We start from the raw sequence: 10,143 nt of genomic DNA, 5'->3' as shown, positions 1-10,143 counted from the left end.
TTTTTCTTCCTCTAACAGAGGTTCTGTTGGCGTTTTGTCAAGAAAACGCGCTTTGTTTGAATTTGGCTCACAGCGTGGTCGATGAAGTCGGTTGTTTGGTTGGATGTTTGTGACGGTGGACAAGTGGTGATTCTAATATGTGTGTGTGAAAAGTCTTAAATGTGCTGCGGATAGTTTTCCTGAGATTACTACATTTATTGTCCTTGTTGGTAAAATCCTCAAAACACTTATAAGTGAATTTATTTTAATTAAAGTGTCAAAATATTTTTAAGAGTAATTAAATAAAGCTTCAATAATAGGACACAAAAATTCTCTCTTGAAAAAGGCCTCTTTTTGGGAACACAAATTAAAATGCTGTAATTTTTTCGTGTGTGTGTCTTCACTCTCTAGGTAACCCTCTCATCCTGCGTGTCTGCGAGGACCCCTGGTCATGTCCGTTTAGCTCCCCTGCGTGATGCCTGATCATGACAACACCACCCTCTTAACCAGACAGACCAAGCGCAGACGTGTTGACATTGGGGTGAAAAGGACGGTGGGCAGCGCGATATTCGGCCGCGCCAGGGAGACCCTACTCGACAGCATGAACCAATCGCACGGCATCGATCAGGACGGAGACTGCTCGCTGGTCGGCCACGGCCACGGCGGCGCCAACGTTGACGGGGAGAAGTCGAACGTTTTGAGGAAGTTGCTGAAGAGGGCCAACTCGTACGAAGACGCCATAATGCCTTTTCATGGTCCGACCATCATCTCTCAGCTGCTGAAGAATAATATTGGGAAGAACGGAGGAAGCGACTCTGGCTTCCAGGTAAACCCAAACACACTCAGTTACTGGTTTTAATCACCTTTTAGCCGCCATTTCATTCAATCATCCTAGCACCTGCATTTGACTCGTCCAGCCGACCAAACAAGCCACTGAATAGTCTTCTATCCTCATCAATCGATCATTTAAAGTGTTAATTATTGATTAATTAGGTCTTCCTGTCCTCAATTGCAGGGTAGCGGAGCTCTCTCCAGTGGAGGCTCAGAGATCCAGGCTGAAGACGCTTGTAGCAACTCCTCTCACGACCGGGACAGCCCCTCTGACTGCCTCTCTCCCGGGCCTCCTCTTCCCCCTCCACCTTCCTCCTCCTCCTTTGGTCGGCCGCCTCCTCCTTCAGGCCTCAACTCCCACGCTCCCTCTCAGCAGCCTCTCTCCCTCTCCTCCTTTGACTTGGACAGGCTGACGGACGAGCACCTTCGCGCCAAGCGTGCCCGTGTGGAAAACATCATCCGCGGCATGAGTCACTCGCCGCTGGTCCGGCCGAACGCCGGCGACCACAACCAAGAAAGCAACCGCGAGAACGAGAACAGCAGCAACAACAGCAGCAGCAGTAATGACCACCGAGGAGACGGCAACAGCCACAACAACAGCAGCCACAACCATCGCCGGAGCGACGGGCCTTCTTCCCTCCTGAGCTCTCCTGGTTCGCGGGGCGGTGTGGTCAGCGTTGGCGAGGTTTACCGGGAGAATAAGAGGAAGCAGCGTCTGCCACAGCAGCAACACAGCTTCACCCAGCTGGTTTGTTCAAGGCAGGAGCAGAGGCAGGAAGAGAGACGGCAGCTTAAACTGCAACTGGAGGACATGCAGGTTGGTATCAGATGACATTAGGCACACTATGAGAGCCTGGTTCAGTTCAACCGACTCGAGAATAACAGACATACCATCCTATTCCTTTAATCTGTACCTAGAGTAAAACAAAAGCTGCATACAACATATTTTAACATTGTCCTCTTTTGTTTAGAAACAGCTGCGTCAACTCCAGGAAAAGTTCTATCAAATCTACGATTCAGAGACTGAGGAAGAGGAAGAGAACGGCGAGAATGGAGGGCCGGACCGAGGTAGAGAAAGAGAGGAAGACGGCAACTTATCAGAGGACAGTATCCGCTCTGACGGCCTGGAGGAGAGGCACCGAGACAGAGGACGGCATAGCCACGACGACCTGTCAGAACTTGACCCAGGCCTGTTCCTGGACCGGGCACGAGCCCTCCTCCGAGAACAAGCCCTCATAGACGGAGAACTGGAGGAGGACGTGGATGGCAGGGAGGAGGAGGAGAGGAACAGAGAAAGGGCGATGAAGAGGAGAGGAGATGGGGGAAGAGGAGGAGGAAGGCAGTTAGCAGAGACGCTGAAACAGGAGCTGAACTGTGCCGTGTCGCAAGTCGTCGATACAGTCGTCAAAGGCTTCTCCTCGCCCAAGCAGGCTGTCAGTCACCATCATGGCTGCCACAGTAGCACACCAGCTGCACCCTCCTCTTCCTCCAACTCGTCCTCTTCCTGTCCTCCACCTTTCGGTCCCCTCCCCTCCCTCACCCCGGACTCACGCTTTGGTGGTGGTGCCCTGGCCCTCAGTCTGAACGGTGACGGCAGCCCTACCCCGAACTACCACTCCTCCAACCAGAGGCTGCACTGCTTCGGTGATGTAATTGTCCCGAGCCCACTGGATTCGTTCGGTGGCCTGAGCGGCAGGCTGAGTGGTGTGCCTACACCCAACGACCAAACAGAGGCGCTGCCGCTGGTGGTGCGTAAGAGCAGTGGAGGAGGTGGAGAAAACACCAACCCTTCACTTCCTCCTCCTCCTCACCATCCATCCCTCCATCCTTCTCCCCTCACTGCCTCGCTCGGGTTCAGCCCTCCATCGTTTCGCCACCCATTCCCTCTTCCCCTTATGGGTTACCCCTTTCAGAACCCCCTGGCGTCACACGGAGGACCCGGTTATCCTCCAGGGCCCAAGGACCACCATCGGTCCTCCCCAGATTCCATGGACATGACCCGGGAAACGGTCAGCCTCAGAACCAAAATGGCGTCCCTAGGAGGGGGGCATCTCAGTCACCACCACCACCACCACCACCACAGGCAGAGCTCGCCGAGCCAACATGGGCCAGAGGGTCTGTCGCTGTCCCTCATCAAGTCTGAGTGTGGGGACCTGCAGGACATGTCCGACATATCGCCCTACTCAGGCAACACTGTATCCTTGCAACTGTGTGGTTTTGTACCTTTGTGTGTGTGTGTGTGTGTGAGTGTTTAAACCTTCAGAATGACACTAACCTCACCATACAACATTTTAGTCTTGGGTTCGGTTTGTTACAACTCCATTATACGTACCATTCAGCTTACTCAGGCGGTTATAGCGCGCGCTAGGTACGCTCAAGTTTATGCGCGTGCAGTTGCGCTCACGTCAAAAGAAATGGAGGCAACACACAACAAATAGGGGCGTTCGTGAAAAGGCTTCAGGAACATCTAAAACATATCGACTTATTTATTAAAGTATTTACACATCTGTACTTGATTGGCAATTTTTAATGCACATCTTGTAACATTCCCTTTAAGTACAATTGCTAATTACTTTAATTACTACTAATGGCTGGAAATTATACCCATGATTTGTAGGTTATAGTCAATATTAGATGGGAACTTTATGTCCAAAATTACACCTTTTTTGTCCTTATTATATTTCCTGTTTTTTTCAGGGAATTCAATTAATTTTGTACGTCTAATAAAAAGATAATCATTGCTAGCATAAACGACGTCCAGCTTTAAATCTGGAAAGAGTTTGATTATATTTCCTCGCCGCACTAGAGTCACATTTTTAATGCAGTCAAACGCGCCAAGACCACTTAGAGACGGCAGCAGCAGGCAGCCGTCAAAGAAAGTCTTTAATATCAATTAATCTGCATTAATTGGTTCCTCTTTTTTTCCTTGCTGAGTGGGGAAGATGAAACGGGGCGCGATGGGTCTTGCAAGAGGGGGAAGATTAAACAGGTCGCACGCTGCTCTCTCTCTCGAGCTCTTTTAAGTCCGTGCAGCAGGTTGTGGTGTTTAAAGGTGCGGAGAAAGGCGAGTGAGCCCCCTCTTCAGCGCGCACACACACAGTCTGAGACACTCTTGTGCTGTTAGGTTCTCTTTCATCACAAAGACTTTGTACATAAACGCTCAAAGCAAATCATATTTCACTGTGTCTGTGTGCCTGTGTGTGTGGGTGTGGGGTAAGACCTTGTACATAGGAGCTCAAAGCTAATCATATTTCAAAGAGCACGGGGGGAGAGGCACAGGTGAATGCTTGGCCTTATTGATGGAAGCTTTCTAAACGTGTTGACGGTTTGCGTGTACGTGTGGGCGCAAAAAGTGTAACACTTTAAATTCACATGAACGCTCCTCTACAGTTTTTAGCTAGTCGTCTCCCTCCCCTCCGTCGTCGATCTCTCCTACCTGCTTTAATTTGTTGGCCTCGCTTGCAGTTGCTCAGCAGCTGTGTGTGTTTTCCTCTCACACACACTCCTTTTCATGGCGTGTGCATGTAGACAGGTGTTTGCAGGTAGCTGTTTATCTTTTCGTCCCTAACCTTTCATATGAAGAGGGCTTCTCCCGGGGGGCCTCTCTCTCTCTCGCGCACGCACACGCCCACCCGACTCACACGTGCGCGCAGGCGCTTGAAGAACAAAGTGAAAAGAAAAATAAGACTTTGAACCCGACAAATAGGAACTCCTTGCAGCTGTGATGTGGGATGTGATCACAGTGTCATCTTCAAAGCCAATTTAGATGTTGCTTTAATTAAAAAAAGAAATATTTGACACGTCTCTTGATCCTGCTGAGCCGTTTCATTCCAAAATGCTTCTCTATTCATTTAAAGAAAAAAAGAAGTCTTTGAAATCGGACATTAGTATTTCAAAGATGTCGACCACCCTTTAACCCTCCCTTCTTTTATTTTGTATGTTCAAATATCTACATGAAGATATTTTGTTTTAATAACAGCAATCTTTCAAATTTAGTTTCTACAATTTCAAATATGAATTTATTAACTTGTTCTCATACAAATGTTGTTATACTGCTCGTCCTTAAAATATTAACATTATGCTGGATGGACAGAAATATCTAATATCTTTCTATCACTGAAACAGAAACATTTTTTTGGCTTCTAATTTGACTATTTTATAAACTGAACAATTACTGAATTAACTGAAATGACAGTTGCATGGCTTTAGATTATTTAAGTCATGATCAGCCGTAACATTATGACCGCCTGCCTAACGTCGTGTAGGTCCCCGTTTCTGCCGCCAAAACAGCCCTGACCCGTCGAGGCATGGACTCCACCAGACCTCTGAAGGTGTGCTGAGGTATCCGGCACCGAGACGTGAGCAGCAGATCCTTTAAGTCCTGTACGTTGCGAGGTGGGGCCTCCCTGGATCACTCGTTGTTTTTCCAGCACATTCCACAGATGCTCGATTGGATTGAGATCTGGGGAATCTGGAGGCCAAGTCAGCACCTTGAACTCGTTGTTCCTCAAACCATTCCTGAACCGTGTTTGCAGTGTGGCAGGGCGCGTTTTTCCTACTGAAAGAGGCCATTAGGGAATACTGTTTCAATGAATGTTTAGGTTCAGTAGGTGGAATCCACATGAATGGCAGGACCCAAGGTTTCCCAGCAGAACATTGCCCAAAGCATCACGCTGCCTCCGCCGGCTCACCTTCTTCTCACAGTGCATCCTGGCGCCATGTCTTCCCCAGGTAAGCGACGCACATGCAACCGGCCGTCCACATGATGTAAAAGAAACTGCGACTCATCAGACCAGGCCGTCTCCTTCCATCGCTCCGTGGTCAGGTTCTGATGCTCACGTGCCCATTGTAGGCGGTGGACAGGGGGTCAGCATGGACACCCTGACCGCTCTGCGACTAAGCAGCCCCATACGCAACAAACTGCGATGCACTGTGTGTTCTGACACCTTTCTATCAGAACCAGCATCAACTTTTTCAGCCATTTGAGCTACAGTTACTCTTCGGTTGGATCGGACCACACGGGCCGGCCTTCACTCCCCACGCGCATCAATGAGCTTGTCACCGGTTCACTGGTTTTCCTTCCTTGGACCTCTTCTGGTCCTGGCCAGCTGCAGACGGGAACACCCCACAAGAGCTGCAGCCTTGGAAATGCTCTGACCCAGTCGTCTAGGCATCACGCTTGCCCATTTTTCCTGCTTCCAACATCAACTTCGAGCACAGAATGTTCACTTGCTGCCGAACATATCCCACCGACTGAAAGGTGCAATTGTAACGAGATAATCAATGTTATTCCCTCGGCCTGTTAGTGGTCATAATGTTATGGCTGATTGGTGTATATTCTTGCTCAGTCTGTAGTTGTGATTTGCATGGGAGGAACAAATAGGTGTTGGCGTTGCCGGTTGATTTAAGGCTCAGAGAAAGCCTGGCAGTTAGGTTCAGGTGTTTTGCATCGATCACACACACACAAAAACACTCTCACACATACTCTCTCTCTCAGGTCTGTGTATGTTTAATCCTTTGTACGGAGCTGAGCAGATGTCCCCCATTCATTTATGAATTCATCCCCCCCCTCCCAATTCACACACAACACACACACACACACACACACACACCTGGCAGCAAGGTCAAGTTACAGCTGATACAGTGAGCCCGGCACAAAACACACACAGAGGCCGATCACAGATGTAGACCAGGTTGAACGCACACACCAATCGGAAAGAGGGAGGAAGAAGATGACTGTGGGAGCATTGTTTATTAACTGCTCACTTTAGCTGCTATTACACGCTGAGTCATGTTTGTGAGCTTTACTGTGTTTGTCTGTTGTTGTCTGAACAGGGTGTATTACCTGTGCGAGTGACAGGTTGGTATGAATGTTAACGAGGCGATGGTGTTGTTGTCCGGCGACCGGTGCGGAATGAATGATGGATGACAACACGACGCAGCGCTCGCTTCAGTTATTGAGACAAAGTGTACAGTGTGAAGATTTCTTCTTCTTTTGTCAATCAACTTAAGATTTTAATCAACTTAATGACGCTAGCGTTAGCATCTTTTTAGCATGCATGTTTGCACTGCTTCTTGTGCACTCGCAGTGATTTTTGTTGCCACAGATTTTAGACAAACTCTTCTACGGAGAGCGTTTTTCTTGCAAAACTGAACCACTTCCAGACAACTATTATTAGCGCGAGCTCATGCCGCCATATTGGTATTTTACTCCAGTCTGACTGGAACTCTCGTGTTACTACGAACCAGGTGGGATCAGGAAGGAGGTAGCGGCTCTGTACCATAATTCACCGAGCTAAAATGAGATTTCTTTTCTTTTTTAAGCATCATTCTCAACCATAAATTTTTTTTTTTTAAGATTTAAAGAGGGGGAGAAGACGTGTATATTATGTTGGATGTCAAATCTGTAGGCTGCTGTGAACGCCAGGTTTTAGACCGTTTTTTCTACATGCCGCACTTTGTGACATCACAGCAGGCTTCGGAGAGCCGGCCAATCAGAAGTAAGCGCTAAGGCTTTTGGGGGCGGGGTTTCTTAAAGGGACAGAGCAAGACTGAGTCGTTTCAGGCAGAGGCTGAATGAAGGCCTGCACAGAGCACCAGTGTGAGGAGTTTTTATAACTGTAAATTATGCTAAGCTACAGGTATCACAGAGAGAAATATAAAGCTTGAAATTAGCATAATACCCCCCCTTTAAAAGGGTCGCCGGTTTAGCTTAGTGGTTAAGGCGTGCGCCCCTCGGCCCCACTCTCTCCTCCCGTGCTTCCGACGCTTTCCACTGTCCTATCGAATGAAGTGAATGCAAACCGTTAAGCCAGCGTCACTGAATTCAACCTTTATTTTTTCTAAACAGTCTCGAGCAAACAACCAGGTAACAGTTGCACTTCCTGTTTGGCACAAAACAGCTACCAAATATTCACGTTAAAAAGGAAACACTTTGTGTCCACATGCTCTTCTTCCTGAGTCGCTCCCTCTCTCCTCCCTTTCCTTGATTGCCGATGCTCCTCTCTCCCTCTCTCCAGCCATATAGGGCCCCTGGGGTTTCTGTACGAGTGTGTGTACGTGTGTGTGTTTGTCTGTGTGCTAATTGACCTTGCAGGGGGTTCCATTGATTGCCTCATCTTCTCTGATAGATTATAGGGCTGTTAATGTGGTGGGGAAATGGCAGCGTGGTGGGGCACAGCTGTTGTCACACACACTCACTCTGCGTCCCCGCGACCGGGGCCTCCTCCGCAATTATTATTTTGCTTGTTGAGTCGGTGGGAGAGACGCGGGGGCTGCAGAGACGTCGGAGTGAAAGTGGGATTTGATCCAAAGCCAGCAGGTGCTCGTGTCTGCTTCTGCATGCCGATCAGAGAGCTGGTTCTCTCTTGTTGTATCTTCTTGTTGTTGTGAAACGGCAGCGGTTTCACCCTCCTGACCTTTACTGTAGTGGCCGCTCCAATACCCTTCTAAATATGGCACTCAGCACTTTAGGGTGCAAGAGAATGACACCATTATCCAAAAACCTCTGACGACTCTTACGCTTTGTTTCCCCCGCTGTGCGTCTAATCTGTCCGTCAAAATACAAGCACTTCACTCCTGTAGCTGTGTAACCCGGTTGGAGATAACAGGTATCGCGAAGGTGGTTGTGAACTTTCTCTGGCGACCGTCTGCTTCAGTCTGTTTCAATAAAAAGCGATGATAAAAAGTAATCTTTAGATGCCCAGTCCTCGTGGTTCCACTATGTGGATGATCGGCTGAAATTCACCTGAAGCAAAGGGGTCAAACGAGAAGACTGGAGGAAGGGTCATATTCTCTCAAGAGAGGAAAATACGGTGACTTTTTATTGACTAAAACGGGACTTAAATGTTTGGGGTTGTCGTCGACTAAAACTCTAATCTAAACCTGTAAAAACGACTAAAACTGAGACGAGAGATTTTCGCCTGCTTTCGTGGTTGGGGTTAAAGCAGCTTAAGCTTATCCCAGCATGCATTTGGGGGACCTATTGTAGTTCTTCTGAGTGATACTGTGATACCCGGCAACATCTCATAACCCCTAAAGCCCTCTTTAAATGTGCCTCGAGTGAGAGGAAATTGTCTTGTGCTGTCTTGGTCCTTAACGTGTCACCCTTCAGATCCAGGAGGGCTTGTCTCCAAACCACCTGAAAAAGGCGAAGCTGATGTTCTTCTACACCCGCTACCCGTCCTCCAACATGCTCAAAATATTCTTCTCCGACGTCAAGGTAAGCAAACCTGCTGTCGCTATTATTTTATTCCCTTAAAGTCTCTTTATGTTTCGAGCATTTATTTCTCAAGAGACGAGGGGTCGAAGCTCATGAAAGACGCAACTTAACCCGTGCAGTCACACGCAGTCGCTCGCGTGAAGAAGTGAAAGGCAGGGAATGAAAAGAAAATGTCTTGGGGTGTAAAAAAAAAGGGAAAAGTCACCTTTGTCTGCCGTTAATTTACAAGCTGCTCGGTGATTCAAAACTCCACGAGGAAAAGGTCAGACTTTTCTCATTGTGAGCGCGACTGCCAACTCAAACAGACGAGCGACATGAGTGCGTTTTTTTGTCGTCTGATATTATGCTTGTTTTTGTGCGTTATTCCGTTACGCTTTCGACGTGTGTGTCCGTATGAGAGCGCGTACGGCACAGATGGGTGCTCCAGGCTGTCACGTCTTTGCGGCATAATTAGAGTTTCTGGCCTTAATCGGACCGGGGGGTTGGAGGGAGGGACTTTCCCTCTCACACACACATACTGTAACACCCCCAACGCACACACACACACAGCCCTTTCACTCTCACTCTTCTATTCAGGCGTAGATTAAAGACAAATAACGGCAGTTTGAGGGTTTATTTTATGCATGCACAGGTAAAAGGGAAGAAAAAGGCGGCATTAGTTAAGAGAGGAAAAAGGAGGTAAAGTGTGTGTGTGCGTGACGGCGGGGGTGGGGAGGGGGCTTTGAGAAAATGACAGAGGGAGCGCGAGGAGGGGACAAACAAATGAAAGGAGATGACAACAGAACAACAGCTTTAAAACAAAGGCGCTGATTGTTTTGTGTTTACAGGCGGCTACGTGATTTGCAAAGGAGCATACGGCTCCTCTACGGATTCAGGACGCTGTATTCAAATGAGGAGCGCACACACACATGCACACGCACGCACCAGCTGCCCTTTGGCTCATATCGGCGGTGACCACTTCCTCGTGGGTTGCGCCACATCCTCGCCGGCTGCCTGGCTGCGAGGCGGTTGCTAAGCTCACCTGCGCTCAGAGTGAGAGAGTCCATTAGGTGATTAAATGGAATATCACAGTAACACCTCTAACAGCGGAAATCGCTGCTTATTTTCACTGA

The 10,143-nt window shown here is 48.4% G+C and overlaps 1 protein-coding gene across 1 annotated transcript in view; it reads left to right on the top strand.

Moving 5' to 3' along the window:
- The first annotated feature begins 454 nt into the window (after positions 1 to 454).
- Positions 455 to 10,143, top strand: part of LOC138603521 (prospero homeobox protein 1-like) — a 34,003-nt gene continuing 24,314 nt past the window's right edge. The window contains exons 1-7 of the mRNA XM_069675343.1: positions 455 to 805; positions 995 to 1,342; positions 1,481 to 1,627; positions 1,782 to 1,854; positions 1,891 to 2,230; positions 2,273 to 3,005; positions 8,924 to 9,031. Of these exons, the coding sequence (XP_069531444.1) occupies positions 455 to 805; positions 995 to 1,342; positions 1,481 to 1,627; positions 1,782 to 1,854; positions 1,891 to 2,230; positions 2,273 to 3,005; positions 8,924 to 9,031 (2,100 nt within the window). The remainder of the gene's footprint in view (positions 806 to 994; positions 1,343 to 1,480; positions 1,628 to 1,781; positions 1,855 to 1,890; positions 2,231 to 2,272; positions 3,006 to 8,923; positions 9,032 to 10,143) is intronic.

This window comes from Semicossyphus pulcher, unplaced genomic scaffold (genome assembly GCF_022749685.1).
Source record: "Semicossyphus pulcher isolate SPU_LCO1_2020_fin unplaced genomic scaffold, fSemPul1.0.p SCAF_24, whole genome shotgun sequence".
NCBI lineage: Eukaryota > Metazoa > Chordata > Actinopteri > Labriformes > Labridae > Semicossyphus > Semicossyphus pulcher.
Note: the sequence above shows the minus strand (reverse complement) of the source record. Positions and strands in the feature narration are given on the sequence as shown.